The sequence below is a fragment of the Engystomops pustulosus genome, chromosome 8 (assembly GCF_040894005.1).
Source record: "Engystomops pustulosus chromosome 8, aEngPut4.maternal, whole genome shotgun sequence".
Lineage (NCBI taxonomy): Eukaryota > Metazoa > Chordata > Amphibia > Anura > Leptodactylidae > Engystomops > Engystomops pustulosus.
This window is the reverse complement of record NC_092418.1, coordinates 63,583,219-63,603,505: the sequence shown is the minus strand read 5'-3', so window position 1 is coordinate 63,603,505 and position 20,287 is coordinate 63,583,219. Positions and strand designations below refer to the sequence as shown.

At 41.0% G+C, this 20,287-nt stretch overlaps 1 protein-coding gene across 3 annotated transcripts in view; it reads right to left on the bottom strand.

The window, feature by feature from the left end:
- Positions 1-6,084: 6,084 nt before the first annotated feature.
- PTH2R (parathyroid hormone 2 receptor) overlaps positions 6,085-20,287 on the bottom strand; it is a 308,425-nt gene continuing 294,222 nt past the window's right edge. For 2 of the 3 annotated variants that reach the window (XM_072120997.1, XM_072120999.1), the window contains 2 exons: positions 12,298-12,339; positions 6,085-7,108 (listed from right to left, as the gene is read on the bottom strand). In XM_072120997.1, the coding sequence (XP_071977098.1) occupies positions 6,713-7,108; positions 12,298-12,339 (438 nt within the window). In that variant the 3' untranslated portion in view covers positions 6,085-6,712. The remainder of the gene's footprint in view (positions 7,109-12,297; positions 12,340-20,287) is intronic. The other variant, XM_072120998.1, reaches the window with a different exon arrangement.

Here is a 20,287-nt window from a genome sequence, read left to right as displayed (position 1 = left end):
CTAAGGGACATCTACCATGTGCTTTTTAGGATTAGTTTTCACTTTATGTCCCTCATAGTTGAGGTCTACCTATGATGTAAGTTGCACAGTTGGTGGCTAACTTAACTTTTTTCCCACTGCACGGTTAAGTGGGGTCTTGGGAATATAGCCACACAAGTTCACAAGAAGCAGTGTGGGAAATATGCAGTGAAATATTTAAGACATTTCATTAGCAGTCATTTGCATTCTGTGAAACAATTTCCATTTTAAAACACAGCAGGAAAATTGTTTCTGCAGATATTTACTGTGCATTTAGCCTTTGCAATGCATAAGACAAGAAAAATTATATATTTTTTTTTAAAATTTCATTTTTTTGAAATTCAAAATCATTACATTTTCAGGTAGATAGATTTACCACCTAAATAAGTTGCTGAATAATATTTCCCATATGTCTACTTTACAATTTCATAATTTTTGAAATGTCTGGATAATATATTTTGATGTCGCGCAGCTTACAAATCGAATAGCGATTTAGCGGGTGTTACACTGGGGTGCCGGCTATTATTACAGCCGCACCCCGTGTCTCCCAGTGCCATGTCGGGGTCGTAATTGACAATCAACCGGTCCGGTCAGTGACCTCAAATTAAACAGAGCAAGTGTGCACATTCTCAAGAAAGAATCTGATACAAAGTTGTCCAGTCTCAGTCTCGAGACAAGCTCGTACTGCTCAGCACAACAAGACTGACTTTATTTCCGTGTTAGCAAACTTTATACAGAAGGGTAAAAAGGGTGTGGTTATGTGTCATGCAGCATCAAAGTGGGCAAGGATTAAGCATATGTGTCCAGCATCCGATGTGCCCCGGTTGGTCAGTTCCAGTATCTGGGCAGATAATGTCCTGGGCGTTGACAAAACCTTAGGTTTAGATGTGAGTCTTGACGCCATCTTGAAATAGGGCATGTTGATCTACTTCCGGAAATTGGGTGTTGGGTGTGTAATATCAGTGGATGCCGGCGCCATCTTAAGTAACATATCTGAGCATATTGCTGAGGAAAAACTTTAGTATTTGCCAGCTATATTAAAGTACAAATGTATAAAAATATAAAACTATAAGCTCATATACAAATATTCCCCTTCACAGCCAGAGCCGAGCCGGCATCAGCTCAGTGGCGGATATATCCGTCACGGAGCTCTAAGGGGTTAAAATGAATAACTAACTAAAACAAAAATGCAAAAATCCATGATTTATTATAGTCATCTGTGGAAGTCGCGGTTCACAGTGATACACATGGGGTGATTTGAGCCCTGATTCTCCACACTGTCCAGGGTCCATGGCAACACTATTTCTGCATAGCAGGTTTATTGTCATTTTCTTTCCTACATTGGGGGTCATTATTTAGGACATAGAAACATGAAGGCTCTTGGCTTGTTTAGGATTGTGGGATATGTTTTAGTTCAAGCTTGTGCTTCTTTGGTCCATTATACAGTGTCATCATTTGTATTTACTTGGACCAGGACATTGTTGTCTCGCTGTAGCCATACATACACACTGGAGAGAATGAGGGGCTAGCCCTGCTCATCCTTCCCCTCTGCATAGCAAAGCATGACTCCCAGCCGTAAACATCGGAAAAGACAGAGCATACAAGGTACTGTATGGTGACACACATGTGTGGTCACCGTGCCCGGCACCACATGCGTCAATGTAAAAGGGGTATAAGAGTCTGGCTGTAAAGAGATCCATTTTTTTATATCTTTGCTAACAACTCCTGCTGTCCATATAGCGGTTCCCTACTCTCCCTACTCAACTCCTGTTAGCTACCTGGGGTCGGGACACAGATCGTGCTGCATCCTGAAGAGTTTAGTAACCACCAGACAACACATACTGATGCAAAAATATACTTTTATTATTATACTTCTTATACTTTTTTTTTTTATTATTATACTTTTTTTTTGTCTAAGTGATTTGACTTTCTGTGGCGTTTGTGTTACTTGGAAACATCACTAATGATTAGAGATGGGCAAATTTGTTGAAAAAATTTGATTTGTCACGTTTCGAATCATGACGAATCACGTTAAAAAAAAATGGTATTTCCTGGCGGTTAAGAGCCTGTAGGGTGTTGTAGAACATTGTGCGATGCTTAAAGGGGTTGTGTCACCATAGCAAATGGCTGTAATTGGGTCCAGTGCATTGTGACAAGTACTTTCACCATTTACACTTATTACAAAATATGCAGCCTTACTGAGAACTCCTTTGTCCTGGTTGCTGGCGCCCCCTGCTGGTAGCTGTGTCCCGTCCTGAGCAACAGCTGATCTGGCCGAGTCTGCCCACAACAGCTGCTCTGCACTACAGATCACTCCACACAGCTCCTCTCCACACTGAGAGATCACCTGACACACTGCAGCCAATAGGAGGTGAGAGAGAAGGAGGGGCAGAGATTGTGCTGTGATGGCCACTGCTTACCAACTTCACAGGAGCTTCCAGCAGCAGATAAAAGGTAACTGCAGCCAGACATGACATCTGCTGCACAGAGGAGTCCTCCCCCAACATGGATCATAGCAATGTAGCAGCCCTCTCCTCCCTCCACCATTAGTCAGGTCACACAGGAGGCTACAGAGATAACACAAGTAACAGGCTGAGCTCTGACCTCTCCTGATGCAGTCCTTCTCCTGTACTCTCCACCATTCACTGTCCCTCCATGCTACACTGCTGCCCTGCAGTCCTCCTCCTGTACTCTCCACCATTCACTGTCCCTCCATGTTACACAGCTGTTCTGCGAAGGGGCCCCTGTCCCTGACTAGCAGGGAAGTAGCTAAAGATCAGTAACATGTGAGAAGCTGTCACCTGTTTATCTATCCAAGTCCTATTATCTATCACCTGTCATCTATCTCATATCTATCTATCTCCTATCTATCTCATAAATATTTATCTATCTAGTGATTTAGTTGCAATTCAATGTATTCTCACAGCATCATGTTAGGTCAGGCGGACAGTAAAGTGTAAATATGTCGGAGGTCTAGAAAAATGGAGGGACGGCAAACTCCATGCGTATCCTCACTTTGAAGTGACTTCCTCAGCGGTAAGTGGCACTTTGGAGTGACGATACACGTGGCTTTTGCCTGCCCTGCACCCACCTCGACTTCCGCCATGCATGTCAGCCTGACTGACCATGATGCTCTGAGAATACATAGTACATGTGTAGTGTGCAGGGGGCGCCAGACTCAGGATTTCTGGCGCACGTTCTATGCATGGTGCCAGCAGTTGTTGAAAGGAGTGGTTTCAAAGAGACAACTGTATGCATCCAGCCATGCTAAAGTGCAGAAACTGACCATGCTCTTGTCCAAGTTGTTGGTACTGCAGTCCCTCCCTTTTCAAGTCGTGGACTCTGCACCCTTCAGAGAACTTATGGCATGTGCCAAACTGAGGTTGAGAGTTCCAAGCCGCAATTTGTATGTATGTTTGGCTTACCTCCTCCCACTGCTGCCACCCTGTTGACTCACGGCCACAGTGGCAACTTGCTGCCTGATGCACAAGCTGACACACTCTTTGCCCAATGATGATGAATCCCTTGCTACACCTGGCTCCCGAGTCTGATGGGCTACATCATTGTCAATTTGTGTTTCCCTGTCACTGCTTTTCTCCTCAACGGTGTCAGTATGCACAGCCTGTCTACTGGACAAAGGAGAGGATGTCTGCCCCACCCCTTCACTGCCAAGCAGATGCTGACTTTCCTCAAACACTTTGTCCTCGCTGTATAGTGGCGCTCAGCCCAAACCACCTAATAGATCTCTGGATGAGGGAAATGGACAGAGCAGAGGCTGGTTGGGGACAGGTGAGGGCCCCTGACCTGCTCCTGGGCCATGCCAACTAATTGTTGTATCTGACGAACCCTGGGATTCTTGGTTGGGGTTGTCAGATGTTATATTTGAGGAATTGGGTGACCTAGTCAACCAATCAAGAACCTTTTAGGTTGTTGATCAACACACTGCCACTAGATGGCAACGACTCGGAAGCACTCAATGGGTCAAGGAGGGATGTTATGGCGCCGCGTGGATCCAACATACTACACTTCCATAATGTTATTCCAAACGCGTAGCATGTCATTGATTTTTTTAAATTTTTAAGTTTTAATAAATTAGTATTTTGGAATTACACTGTGGAAGTGTAGTATCTTGGATATTTTTATGCCCCCAGGTGAGCAGTTCATCTGTCTCGCTTTGTTTACATAATAGTCTAAACTACTTCACGAGGTTGGCACACCTGTTTCTCCTTTCTCTTTTTGTCTCTTACATCCCTGGAGCATCTATCTGGGTGCCCTCAGAGACTTCTTGCAGACCGCACCTTTCCAGTAAACTTCATATTGCTAGATGACAACGGCAATTCTGGCCTTGCAAAGTCACTCCTGCTGCGACGTCCCCTTGCTGTGCTGCAACCTCTGCCTGCTCCACCTGCCACTTTTCTGTCTTACATAGTGGTTAATCAACTATGTGGATTTGACACTTATTTCTTGCTCTCATCTTTAGCAACACAAAAGTATTGGAATTTGCGTTCCACAGATGTCCCACAATGGACACCCTGTGAGAGGAGCAGAAATCACTACAGCAGCTGGGCAGATATGTGGCTTCAGTTGAAAAAAGAACTTGGGGGTATCCAGAAATTTGGGGTATCCAGATCCCCCTAAACTCAAACGCTGGGAGAAGTGCAGAAATCACTACAGCAGCTGTGAAGATATTTAAGACTTCTTCCTAGTGGCTTCAGTAACAATACAGATCCCCCTAAACGCACACCCTGGGATTGGAGCAGAAATCACTACAGTGTAGTACAGTAAAAGCAGCTAGACGCTATACAGACAGCACATGCAGTGTGAAATGCTAAGATTGAAAATGGCATTATAGGGCTGTGTGACATAACATAAGCCTGCCGGCCAATGATTGACTTGCAGGTCTGCAGATGTCATTGAGGTTGTTCTTTTTTCTTTCCCAGAGTTCACTGCCCCATGCAACATGTTGTGCTCACGGTCATTAAGCTAAAAAAGAGGGGGGGGGGGTAAAACTTAGTTCCCACTAATCCGTGTAGACCTCCAATTCGTGATTAATCGAATTTTCTGTGAAACCCGTATCGAATTCCACGGCCAATGATTGGCCCATCTCTACTAATGATATTCACTTTAAATGGATCCATACAGCAGATCCCCCTAATTATGAACAGGGAAAGGACAGATCTTTTTTTTTTTTTTTTTTTTTGTATATTTAGAGACCTATCAGTAATGATGGGCTGGCCAGAAAGACACAAGCATGAAGCTGTCGTCTAATAATGTTTGTCATTTACAATGCATATCTGTGAGCCCTGTGGACAATTTAATACAAGCCTGAATTTTCTAAATATATGTTTTCTCTGATAAATGGTGGAACCAATCCATATAAAATGGCCATGCTTTAATCACCATGAATCTGCTCCCTTTAACCTCTTCTCCACCAATTACAGAAATCCTTAATAAAAAGAATACAAATTCATTAAATGATAATTACATTTTAAGTGACATAGTAGCAAGTGTAGTTTTACACTTTATAGTACAAGTTTTACGATTTATATGACTGTATTTATGGCTTGCAGCATATAATTGCCAGTGGTGCATGCATCCCTCTCCGCCAGTTAGATGATGCATGCACCAATCACGGATGTTACCCCATTTAAAGGGTTAACACCTGCGATCAGTGCTTTGTGTTTAAATTCAGATCCACTGACCCTCGGGACCTGAAAATTAATGGTTCCACTGAACTCTACTTTTAGGGTGTCAGTTATTCTTTCTGACTAAACAGCCCTGCATGCAACTCCATATTCTCGGTCTAAGGATTTAAGCTTTAGACTTTTTTTCTTCTATATCTGTTGTGTATACACTAAAGCACTTCTTTCAGAAACACAAGTAAACTATTTTTACTTGGACTATTGTTTTTTTAAATAAATTAAAGGGCTGAAAAGTTAACATTTTTCTTCTAAAGTAAATTTTTGGCTAGTCTCCTATTCTTGTATATTAAGCTGAGCAACAGAAAAATAATTTAATAATTTAATGTATTTCATTGTTTTATTTCAAGCAATAAAAATACAGCAGTTAATTCAAATATACAATTTTATATATCTTCATATTTGATAGATTGTTCTTGATAGTTTTGTTTTCTCTATATTTATGTTTTCATCCATTTTAAACAAATGTATTTGTGCTTATTCCCAGTCTGTGCAGAAAGACACTTCCATTACTGAATCATGCAGCAATAAATTACAAAAGTAAGACACTATCTGCATAAATAATAAGAAATGAAAAATAACATAGTACCCGTTTTAGGTCAAACTTCCTGGGACCTTGGGGCATATGAATCATAAGTCTGGCTATTGATACATATGTTGTTTGGTTTTTTAAGGAATTTGTGACAAAAGTCACAAAAAATCTCCAAAAGTCAGTTCTAAGCTAATTCTATACCTGGTCAGGGACAGCCTCAGATTTGCGCCAAAATTTGTAACTTTTTTGCGACTTTTGAAAAAAGTTGTAACTTTCACATAAATTCTGGTGACAACTCATCGAACACTATAGAAAACTGTACAATGGCGAACTTTGAAGGGAGACTGCCTTAGGAGCAGAAAAGGTTGCAAATGACCACATGCACAATGAAATATCTCATAAATTAAAATAAATGTTAAGCCAAAGGTATGATACATATGCCCCCATGATTTTAAACCAATAATTATAATGTTTCTTCTAAATGATTTCTGTTGATCTCTGCTTCGGTGTTCATTTGTAGTGGTCTTAAGGTTTCCTTTAAGGATATGTCATCAACCTGTTTCTCATCGTCCTCGTTAGCCTCTTCCTGTATCCACTGAGGCAAACATTCTTGATCAGAATTACTTCTGACATATCCTGGCAAATTCATATGTCCATCGACTTGCTTGCTGACACTGCGACTGACTTTGCTGGAGATCAATACCATACGAGAGCTGGTTACCATTTGTGACTGGCTGCTAGTGCTGTGGGTCATATTGGTCAGGACAGAGCCGTACCTGAAGTTGCCACAGTGTGTTGTGCTTTTCCAATCAAAAGCAAGATTCCATCTAGTCCATGTTTTCTTCATTTCTGTTTGTACCTTAAAAGCAAGGTATAATAGAAAATGCTTAAAGACGTATAAATTAAACCGCAAAAAACATGAAAGTAGAAATAGTAATTCAAAATTATGATTCGGTGTGATGTGGTAATAGAAGATTTCTAATCAAATTTCCTCAACATTAGATGCAGCAACACTTCCAAAGTGATAAGTTTATTCCAGCGATTATAAATTGCAAAGTTTTACACTCTCAATGAATGCTTATGATAATATCTACAGAGTACATTCTTTGAGTATATCCCCTGAGCAGACCTATAACTGTAATATTCATGTACTCCATATATTCATGTACTCTACCATATATTTTTCTACTTTTAACGGCCTCTAAGCCTATTACTAAGGTCATGACAGAACAGTTTATAAATTCAGGAAAATTCTACATAACCCCTCTCTTATTAAAAATTCCATTATTAAAGAAAACTTTATAAATAAAGGCCAAGGCCATCATCTCAGTATTCATTGGAAGCAGGCTACAATTTTTAGTCATTTCTGTAGTTCTTTTCAATTTAAACATCTAAGGGCCCTTCAAAGGAATTGTTTCAACAGTTTTGGCACTTAAAGTAATTATAGCACAGTATAAGCTATGTATATACACTCACCGGCCACTTTATTAGGTACACCTGTCCAACTGCTCGTTAACACTTAATTTCTAATCAGCCAATCACATGGCGGCAACTCAGTGCATGTAGACATGGTCAAGACAATGTCCTGCAGTTCAAACCGAGCATCAGTATGGGGAAGAAAGGTGATTTGAGTGCCTTTGAACGTGGCATGGTTGTTGGTGCCAGAAGGGCTGGTCTGCGTATTTCAGAAACTGCTGATCTACTGGGATTTTCACGCACAACCATCTCTAGGGTTTACAGAGAATGGTCTGAAAAAGAAAAAACATCCATGGGCGGCAGTTCTGTGGGCGGAAATGCCTTGTTGATGCCAAAGGTCAGAGGAGAATGGGCAGACTGGTTCGAGCTGATATAAAGGCAACAGTGACTCAAATCGCCACCCGTTACAACCAAGGTAGGCAGAAGAGCATCTCTGAACACACAGAACTTTGAGGCAGATGGGCTACAGCAGCAGAAGACCACAACAGGTGCCACTCCTTTCAGCTAAGAACAGGAAACTGAGGCTACAATTTGCACAAGCTCTTCGAAATTGGACAGTAGAAGATTGGAAAAACGTTGCCTGGTCTGATGAGTCTCGATTTCTGCTGCGACATTCGGATGGTAGGGTCAGAATTTGGCGTCAACAACATGAAAGCATGGACCTGCCTTGTATCAACGGTTCAGGCTGGTGGTGGTGGTGTCATGGTGTGGGGAATATTTTCTTGGCACTCTTTGGGCCCCTTGGTACCAATTGAGCATCGTTGCAACGCCACAGCCTACCTGAGTATTGTTGCTGACCATGTCCATCCCTTTATGACCACAATGTACCGAACATCTGATGGCTACTTTCAGCAGGATAATGGGCCATGTCATAAAGCTGGAATCATCTCAGACTTGCGCTGTCATTGTGTCAGCGCGATCTGCAGCAGGAGACTGGATGTGACAAACAGCCTGGTCCCTGCTGTGTCTGCCCGACATGAAGATTGTTTCTTGGGTCTCATAGTCAAAATGTCCGTAAACACTGACAGGCACAATACATTTCAGTACAGAAGTCCTGCAATGTATTGTATACGAGACCAAGGTATCCCCAGTATAAGTCCCCTAGTGGGACCGTAAAAATAAAATAAAGTAAAAAAAAAAAAATTGTAAATACATAAATAAAATAATTTAAAATTAACATCTATCATTTCCCTATACACACTTATATATAAAATAATATAAATAAAATGACCCCCTAAACACTAAACAATAAATTGGTAATGCCGCGTCCGTAGCCAAGCATCAATTACATTATTTTACCCATATTTTCAGGAGTATAAAAAAATAACTAGTAAAAAAATGTAATAGAAAGCGATCAAAAAGTCAATGTTCCAATCTAACCATTACCTTTTCCCACAGTAAAATCTTTTGATTTGAGGAATAGAAAAGTTATAGTTCTCAGAATATGATGACACTTGTGCTTTCCATTAAAAAGAAGTTTTTATTTGCTAAGTAGTAAAATATAAGAAAACTTCTACATGTTTGGCATCTCCTTAACCATACTAACCTATAGAATAATTATATCATGTTTATTATACTGTGCGGTGAACTGAGTAAATGTTTAAAATTAAAATCTAGCGGTAAAACACATGTTTAATTTTGTACAGTTACTGGAAAGAGTCAATAAATGTGAATCCTAATGCTATTTATACCGTAAAAATAAACCCATTGGAAAATACAAATCTAACTGCAAAAAACAATCTCTCATATGCCCATGTCAAATAAAAAAACTTGAAGTTGATGGTTCCCTAGTGCAAAGTGTGCTAGGCCCCTAAATATAATCTTTGGTTTATAGTATTAGTCTTCTCTTCTAGGAAATCAAAACTATTAATTTTCCCATAGGGTCAGAAGAGAATGGTTTTAGACAGCCAGACAAATATACTTAAAGGGGTATTCCAGGAATAAGCATAATTCATATACAAATGGGTAATCAAAATATAAGCTAATATGTAATTAGTTTTTATCTAAAATTTTGCTCCCCTTAGCAGAAATTCTGGTGACATAGACTGTAATAAAGCATTAAAATGCTACTGGCCCTTTAATCAGTCCGTTAATTTCCTCCGCCCGGTCCGTTGTGGATCATACACAGGACAGAAGATGTCCACTGGTCACATGTCCACATCACATGTCCTGCATCTGCCTGGGCAGGTCATGTGATCAGCACTAAGTTTGGCTGTAGTCGGTTGGTTGCAGTGCGTCCAGTATGGCCAGTGTTTTGGTGATGGCAGATACACATCATTACTATGGTAACAGAACAAGAAAACCTGTTACATCATCAGTGGGAGCAGAGCATAAGAGGGAGGAGGAGAACCATAAATTTTGAAAATAATAAAATCAAACTATTTAAGCTCCATTTTGTGATTAATGACATTGAATATTGTTGTATTCATTTATTTATATCATCATGGGTTTTTGTGTCAGACGTTCATATTCCTGGAATACCCCTTTAACTCAGTTCTACCCAATACCTATATACTGTATTCAGTATATAACCTTCCAGTACATAAGACAGTAAATAAAACATTACAATCATAAAATGAAAATTTGGAGGACCTAATTGCATCATTATTTAATGATCAGGAGAGAACTCAAATTTTTCATGTGGGTTGGTCAAAGATAGAGGGCCAGGTCTGCTGTATACTAAATATAGGTATAAATGTTTGAGTTTTCTAGCAATTGACCAGATATTTTGTTTGGGCCTTATTTTTGGTTATAGGTATTAACTGTCCACAATTGGCTGTGGCATCAAAGGGATAAAATAGCCGGGATCTGTGTTATTTTGACCATCAAAAGAAGGAAAGGGCAGGAATATGGAGCTGAGGGGAGGCTAGGGCAGTGTGACTGGGATGATCCACATAACTGGGACTGACAAATAAACACTTTCATTTTCAACACATATTTTCTGCTCAACAGAACTGAAGACTTTTAGGTTGAAGGTGGAATTTTGGGAATTGTGCTGCAGGAACGACTTGGCCTTTTTTAGTTTTTTCACTTCCATTTTTCACACCCCACCTTCAAAAATCTATAACTTTTTTATTTTTCCACATAAAGAGATCTGTGATGGCTTATTTTCTGCGTAACAAATTGCACTTCATAGTAACGGTATTTAATATTCCATGGTGCGTACTGGGAAGCGGGAAAAAAATTCCAAATGCAGTGAAAATGGTGAAAAAACACATTTGCGAAGTTTTCTTGTGGGCTTGGATTTTACAGCTTTCACTGTGTGCCCCAAATGACAGGTCTACTTTATTCTTTGGGTTGCTACGATCACAGGGATACCACATTTGTACAGGTTTTATAATGTTTTCATACATTTAAAAAAATTAAAACCTCCTGTACAAAATGTATTTTTTTGATTATGCCATCTTCTGGCGCTAATAACTTTTTCATACTTTGGTGTACGGAGCTGTGGGTGGTGTCATTTTTTGCGAATTTTGATGGCGTTTTCATTGCTATCATTGTTAGCACTGTGCTACCTTTTGATCACTTTTTATTAATTTTTTTATATTTAACAAAATGGCAAAAAAATGTCATTTTTGACTTTGGACGCTATTTTCCGTTACGGGGTTAAACGCAGTGAAAAACCGTTAATATATTTTGATAGATCGGACATTTTCGGACGCGGTGATACCTAATGTGTTTAGATTTTTACTGTTAATTAATATTAATATCAGTTCTAGGGGGGTGATTTGAATTTTTAGGTTTAATAGGTTTTTTTTACTTTAACTATTTTTCAGACTCCCTAGGGTACTTTAACCCTAGGTTGTCTGATCGATCCTACCATATACTGCCATACTGCAATATGGCAGTATATGGGGATTTTACTCCTCATTCATTACAATGTGCTGATAGCACATTGTAATGAATGGGTTAAAACGAGACAGCTTCGGGCCTTCGTGAGACCCGATGCTGTCATGGCAACGGATCACCGCTCCCCGTGACGTCATCGGGGAGCAAAGATCCGCGCCAAGATGGCGGCCATCTTTTTTTTAAGCCTCCGGCAGCATTGCCGGCGGCGATCGCGGTGAAAGCAATATGCAGCAAAGACTTACCGGCTATGGAGAGGGCTTGGCCCGCGAGCCCTCTCCATGCACCGGGACCCGGCGCGCGCTGTACTAGTCGGGAAGGGGTTAAGGAGATGAATACCCTGTTGTAACACATTTCAGTTAACCCATTTATAGGTCCTAGCAGAAGCAGGAACTAGCATACTGGCTGACGGTTTTATGCCAACAGCCATAACACAATGCAATCTATTGGTAGTGCAGTATATTATACATGCAATCACATAATTACAACTTGTGAAAAAAACATGCTTAAATTATAACATAAAAACAACAAATAATCCCCAAGCCCCCCACGTTCTAAATAAAAATAATACATTTTAAAATTATTTTAAAATAAAATATGAGTTAAAAGAAAGATAAATAAAGCAGCGTTAGTATTCCCTGGACCATCCTATCCCTAATATCATAGCTACCCTACTGTATGATGGCCTTAACCCACATTACAAATTGCGTGGAACATGTGACTTACCTCTCCATTGCAGTAACAGTAGATTATCGATACAAAAAAACCCTATGTAAGAATAAAGAAAAATCATTATTGGCAAGGAAATGCATTTAACTCCTCAAGGATGCAGCCAGTTTGTACGTTAATGCTCAGCCCTTTTTTAAAAAAAAAATCTGTCCAGTGTCTCTGTCTTTTTACACTCTTTTAGTTTATATTAGTAGTATAATTTTGCTGATTTGGTAGGGATTTTGGATTTTGTAAAAATTCAACAAATTTAAAAAAATTTAAGTCCTACCACAAATTTTTTTTGTAGAAAACACTTGCTATTTGTCTTCTTTCTACTTCCATAATTTATTATGTTTGCTTTTTATGTACGAATGTTAGAAGGTTTATAGTTTTTAGTTGCAAGTTCTCAGATTGCGTATGCTACTACCCCCTCCACACATGGCATGCACTACTACATTCTCCACGCATGCATGCATGCATTACTCCTACTAGTACTATCATAACACGCTTATAAGTGCAGTTGGGGGGGAGGGAAAAAAATAGGGGGTATCATACAAGGAAAAGCCTATGGTACAGGGGATATCAGGGGAGTTAGTGTTGTTTTTGGCAGAGTATCTAAAGGACAGATTACAAGTATTCCACACTCCAACACCAACAAATGCAGCATGGTGGAGTTGGAGAGTGGGGGGGGGGGGTTACTTACATATGTTGTGACTTAGATCTGTCATGACTTAGATCACTGGCCAGTCTGTATTGACTGGCCACTGGCAGGGATCAACATCTAAGAACCTGAGATGTCATAGATGAGTTCCTGTAATAACTCTTGTGCTTTAGATTTTTTGTGTTTATGTTCTAGTTTAGAGATCTGTCCTAACATCAAGTTTAGTAGATGTCTACGCCTCTTGTGTAGACGGGCTGCCAGGGAGATGAATTCCCCCTATACAACGATTTTGTGTGCCTCCCATAATATAGGTGTCGACATCGCCTCCGATCCTAATGTTCCATTGGGAGAATAATTCTTGCGGTACAATATCCACTGGTTTTGTTTCCTAGTACAATGAGCGTTTTAATGGACGACAGTTCTTAATTCCACAATAAATTTAATCAATAATGTAAAAGGTTGTACATTTTATTGTTATTATTATTTTTATAATAAGTATTATAGGAACAATGCATTTTACGCTCGAAATGAACGCTTCCTCTGATTCTCCAGCATTGTTCGTATAATGCGTTGATCGTATAATAGAGAACCGGAGGTAGTATAGGAGAACCAGAGGAAGCGCTCGATTCTAGTGCGAAACCCGTTGTTCGTATAATACTTTGTTTTTATTATTACTATTTTTATACTATGTTTTATACTAACATTAATTAAATTTATCATAGAATTAAGAACAGAGTCACCAAGCGCCTATTCAAACACTCAAACAAAACCAGTAACCCTTACTGTCAGATTTAAAAGTCTCCAGGTACTAATCAATTGCAGTTTGTCGAGATATTCTTTCAATGATGCAAGCGTTTTATAAGTCAGGTGTGCTAGCAGTGTCTATCAAAGGTTCTAGATACACACTGATGTCTCCTCCCACTATACGCAAACCCTCTTTGAATGATTCAAACTCTGTCAAGGTCTCCATGAGTTGTTGCCCTATGGTGCCCTTTAAGAACAAGTAATGTCCTTCTGGGTCAAATATTTCTGTCAGGAGTTTAAATGGAACATCTTTCCCAAAGTCTATCGATACTCCTCTTGAAGCTGAGGACTCGGTAGAGGTGCACCTGCCATGAGGCGATTCTCACCTCAGGCGGCACGCCTCCTGCTGGACCAGGGGGGGGGGCGCGTTGGGCTCCCGCCTACCAGCATATGCTCGACATTTTTCCAGGCATTAACAAGATTTGGATCTTTCAGCTGTTCCGTACCAAAGTTTCCCCTAGAGATTTGTAATTGGGAAAGTTCTAAATCAGGAGTTCCCAGCAAGGACCTCCTAAGGGAAAATTATTAGGTTCCTCATGTTCTAAAGGTACCGCAGTGACAGGCTCAGCTGAGGTATCAGACATAGAGACATCATGCATATTATACAATTGACTTTTTTATCTTCCCTCAAATCCCACAATAAGGAAAATCTTGTCCAATAATCGAACTGCGTAACAGGATTTTAGTCACGCCGACTTCATGGCTTACTATCCCACAAGTAGTTTCCACCATTATAAAAGCCATTGGATAGTCCTTAGTATCTCCATGCATACAAATTACACCCACGGGGTGAGTCTGGACTTTGTCCAGGTCCACCAGACTTGCAAGACTCCCAGTGTCCAGCAATGACAACACAGGATGACTTTCTATTTGTACTATACAGGTCTGTCTCTCAGACGCATTGTCCATATGTGCTGCAGATGAAGGTCTAGCAAACGAAGACAAGCTTTCCCAAGTCCCACTCCATAGGCTCTTCTAGCACCGAGTAGTTAGCAGCAATATGTCCCAGTCCTTTGCAGAGCCAGCAGACTACCTTACCCCAGGTTTTATACACAGAGTCCTGTTTTGGTCTTGCAGGCTTGTCATTAGGACCACAAGAGTGTGAACCACCCTCTTTAGAAGAGTCTTACCCCTTTAGAAAAAGGACCAGTATTACCAAATGACGGTTTTCTGTTGTTCCTAGGTGATGCAACAGCACCTGGAGATACTCCTCTGTAGCTATAAAGTTCTCTACTATGGACACCAGCTAATCCACAGTTTTTGTGTCTGAGTACCCGACACACCTTTGTATCTTTGCTGGCAGGGCATGGACAAAGCAGTCCATAGACAACCCGCAGTCATAGAGAACCCGCTCCACAACTTGTGCTTCAGTAAGCTCCTCTGGCAGCAGACATTTATTGGCCAGGTGGAAAAGGTCATACATCTGTGACCTGCCTGGCTTGGCAGGATCATACTCCGAGGTGTAGACTCTCTGAGCATGAAGAGCAAGGGTAACCCTGAGCTTGTACCTTGGTATCCTGCACCCTCAAGTCAAAATAAGCCTTCTGGGGCTCACCTGTTAAGAAGGGGGCCAGCACTGGTCCTCAGGAAACTGGGAACTCTCAGCAATCCGCTCAAAGGTGCCCAGGGAAGCCTCTACATCATCATCCTCGGTAATTTTCCTCATGGCATTTTGAACCAGCTGCCGGGGTGCATGCTGCAGTGCTTGTAGCACCTCATGTCTCTCCGCCAAGGCTTGGATTTTCTGTTGGAGAGATTTGTTCACCTGCTGCTGCTCCCGCACAATGTCCTGCTGAGCTTTCACCAACAGGCGATTAGTCTCTCGCTGGGCTTTCATGGCTTCTTCATGCACCTGTTGCTGTAAGGCATTTGCCTTTTGTTGTGTGGCATGGGACTGTTGGAGGTTAACATTAGCTTGCAAAAGCTATTTTATAAGTTCCTCCATTTTTATGTCATAACAAATCTCTGTCTCTTTAAGGAACTGCCCACATCAGAGGCACCAAACGGAAGGGGTTTAGCTCACTTGTGAGAGCCAAGACAGTTCACAGAGACGGAGTCAGATTTGTAGTCCCAAACTGGTTCAATTTCCAGTCTTTATTATCAGGTATATGTACAGGTCCAACACGTACAGGCTCATAACAAAAGGAAACAAAATACAAAACAAAAGATCTGCCCATCTGTGCACTAGCTAACACATTAGCGTTTCCCTCTCTACTTAATTATACAAGACAAACGCAATGGCAGTCTTTTACCTTCAGGCTTGCTTCACACACAGCATCACCTCTAGTTATTGTCAGAGAGAGCTTCCATAGTGCATGATTAATGATCAAAGGCCATCCCTTTACCAAGCATAGGTGAAAAATCCTAGCTGCAACATAGATTCCATTGATGACTTTTCCAGCCACTGCCTTGCACACACATACATACATATATATTTATTATGTGTGTATATGTATGTGTGTGTATATATATATATATATATATATATATTTATATATATATATATATATATGTATGTGTGTGTATGTATATGCAGTATTGGTGCTATTTATCAGGGCTTATGCGCCATGTCAATTTCAGTTTTTATACTACATGGCGACACGCTGTATGCATTTTGTGCTACATGGCAGCACGCTCTATCTAATAAATTACATATATGGGGGGGAGGGGGGGCGTCTCTATGGGTTGTCTTGGGCAGCAGAAAGGCTCAATTCACCCCTGGGAGTGGGTACAGTTGAACCATTGGTTATAGTCTCTCTTAGGCATTGTCAGTAATTTAGCAGATTTAAAATGTGTTTCCTGAAGTAGGAGAATATCTGCTTTCTCTTTTTTTAGCATATGATAATTTTATGTCATTTGCATGGCTTGTTGAGACTCTCATGTTGTGAGATACTAGTCTTAGAGCATTCATTTGTGACTATCATGAGGTAGAATGTTCATGCTCTTGGTGCTTTTGGAAGGGAGGCCCAAATAGGAAGGAACCACCAGGAAAGTTGGGAGGAAAGGAGTGGTTGACAAAGACATAAACATGACGATAGAACAATTAGTAAACAATATTGCAACTGGATTTTAACATGCACTTGCATATTGGCAGTGAAAGGCACAGGAGATTCTACCCTGGGTAGAGGTTATCGCTAGCTCCACTTTTATAAAAACAAAGTTCCCTCTCAGGCTTAACAATCACCCTATTGCCAGAACTGAGACTCTCCAAACCGATCAGTTGAGGGGGGAGGTCAATACTCTTAGTGGTGTCTGAGAGTCACAACAATTGGAGAGTGACCCCCTAACCTCTTAAGTTGCTTCTCATAGACAATAACAGTAATTAAAATATAATCTACTCTTTTAACGAACTAAAACATTCAGTGGTCTGAAAGTCTGAAAATAACACTTGGCTCCTCAATAAGCCATTTTCTTGCTTCTTGAGTAAAGATCTTATGTCCATGGGGGGAGGGGGGGGATAGGCAGATGGATAGGAAGGGGGATAAAGGAGGGGTGGATGAGGAGCGCCCCTAATTCAGTTCTATAACCTTACTGACGATCTCTCCCATAGCAAAAGGTAGTTTCTCTTGGCCCCATTGACTGTCAGAAAGAGTTCCTGCTGTGTCAGATGTCGACTGTTTTCAGTGACCATTATAAACTTTCTTCTTCTTCTTTGTGAGTTTAGGGGTGTCTCTCACTCTGTTCCATGGCTTTCAAATGGCAAGCTCTGGTACTTCAATGTATTCCAGGACTAGCATCCAGGATGGTATGTCAATTGGAGGGACACCTAAACGGTCCCAGGCAGTTGCAGTGTCTTCTGGAGTCTTTATAATGACTTGCTTGTTTACTGCTGTAGAGCCATCTGAAAGGGAGATGTCTTTCTATCAAGGCATCTAAGAGCAGATTTAAGATTCTCCATTTTGTTAGGGTAGAAGGTGCATTTTCCTGGAATACTGCTATAGGTTGATCTTCATATCAGAGGTGTGTGAATGTCTGAGAATGTCTGCTGCGTCAGTATAACGCAAATCTCTCGGTGGTTCAGTAGGTTTCAACCAATTTCTCAGGGCCCTTTGGATTCTCTCGATAAGTATTACGTTTGCCTTGTCTTGCCCGATATATTAGTGAAAATTTCTAAGGCTACCTTGGGAAGTGCCTCATGGGCTATGTCTTCTGGTAGCCCTTGCAGTCGAATGTTCTTGTGGCGACTGCAGTTTTCCTGGTCGTCTGCCCAGAGGAGAGCTGTATTGAGATATGCTCAATGATGTTTCATGGAGGAACTCACTGCAACACTAGTTTTGGATAGTGTCCTGAGACTGTTCTAACTCTTCCACGCAGTGCCCAATATGGCGGATGTCTCCCTTAATGTTGGAGAGCTCTTTTGCATTTGAGGTAAGTGCTTGGTACGGCATGCACTTGATAAAGTCTAATGAGTGCTTTCTGGTTCTGAGTTTCCTTCTGTTTCTTTATGCTCTTTAATGTCGGGTACCATCTTGAAAAGCTTTCCTGGTGGTGGGCAAAGCTTTTAAAATTTGCCTAGATGCTGCTGCTGTTTAGCTTTTCCGGTGGTACCCCAACATTCAGGGGGATCTTGCTTCCCATATTTCACCATGTTGCTGTTATTTAAGCTGTTAAAACTGGAGGTATAGGAGTTATTCTGGAGGCGCTAGCAGCTCGTGCGGTAATCTCTTTCCAGGGCTTGGCTCAACCCCTTGCGGAAAGTAGTGGAACAGCTGGATAAGCAGGAGTTAAACCAAAAGCTGCTTCAGTACCTTCAGTCCTTTTCCGAGTGCCTGGACTCACTTCAAATGCCCCAAGTGGCCCAAGGTCTGGCATGTAGCATAGGCATGGTGCCTACTCCTCATCAAATTCAGGTTCTGCTCTCCTGTGGGTACAATGGGGATCCCAATTGTCAGGAGTTCCTGAACCAGTGTTGCATCCTTTTTGAGCTGCCACGAGGAAACTTCTTTTATGAAAAAGCTATGGTGGCCTTCATTATCTCTTTACAGAGGGGACAGGCTCTGGCACTGGCATCCCCACCGAGAACAAAATGTAACACTCCTATACAACTACCTGCAGACCTTTCTGCAGACCTTCTGATGAGCCAGACTCTCGATAGAAGAAAAATAGAAACCACATAAAGAATCACATTTTGTTTTGTGTAGATCCTGGAAATCAAGTGAAAACTTTACCAGGTCCTGGAGTTTTGCTGCTTTTTAGGGCAAGGCAGGAGAACTTGATCTAAGTGCACAGTGTTTCTCTCCTTTGAAGAAAGATGCTAATCAAACTCTTATGGTGTTTCTAATTACACCAAAAGAACAGGTATATACGCATGCTTATATATATTCCGGTGCATCAGGAACTTCATCTCTAGCTCACTCACAGCCAGATGGGCAATGTTGCTGGTATCTCTTCTTCATACTGTATACCTGGAGGGTATTGAAGGTAATCTGGCACCAGAGGGATCTATCTTGTACCGCACCCAACGACAACTAATGCAAGTCAGGGTGCTGCATCAAGACATCGAAGTTCTAGTGTTTCCCACTCATCTTGGGGTTACCATGGTTAATGATGTATGCTCCCCACCTCAACTGGGCAACTGGACATTTTGATTGTTTTTTTTCTTGCACTCTGCCCAAGCATCACAATCATGTTCATGAGCTTCTGACTTCACTAAGGAAAATCAGCTGTACTGCAAGTTGGAAAAAATGTCTCTTAGAGCAACCTTAAATTCCTTTCCAGGGAAACAAGCCTGTCAGACTCAGGCCTTAAGATGGATCCAAGCAAGGTCCAGGCTATCCCAAATTAGCTTCCATCCACAGGTTTAAATGTGATCCAGAGGTCTGTAGGGTGTGCTAACTGTATGATCTGATGAAGACTTGGGGCTTGCTGGGCTCCACACTCCAGTACTTATAAGTACTACTAGAACCTGGCGAAGCAAAGCTATATCAAACCACCAAGGTTCATGCGGTTAGCCTATTGTAAACTTTTAGAAAATGGATTTTAGCTGCATATGAGCTACGGATTTTTAGATAAGAAAAGCATGGGGCACAACATGATGACTTCTGTGGGAACCTGTCCTTAGGGTAATGGTGAAAACTTGATGACTGGTTACTTCAATGGAATGCAATTGGGAAAAATAGATTATAAAGGGATTTTTTTGTCTGTTTTATCGGAGCCTCCATTGCTTCCTTACTGCATCATAAAACCACAGAAAATTGCATTTAAAACTCTTTTTGGCTTTTCAGATGTAGCTATTAACTACATCTTAGCCTCAACATGTAAATACACCCTAACATATAAATTTGACAGATCTCAGTGAAGGTTTGGGAAATAAGATGCATAAAAAATTTTATGTACATTTTGCAGTTTTGTAAACAATATTCACACAAGAGACGAGACTAGAAAATTAATGGGATTTTTTAAAATTCCGTGTGCATCCATTCCATCTTGTGTTTCTTTAGCAGGTTTGTTACCGAAGCCAAAACTAGCTTCGGTGTTTAGCTGAAGGCAGAACTGGGAAGTGAGCGAAGTGTTAAGAAAAGTCAAATAGCCTCAGTAGGAAAC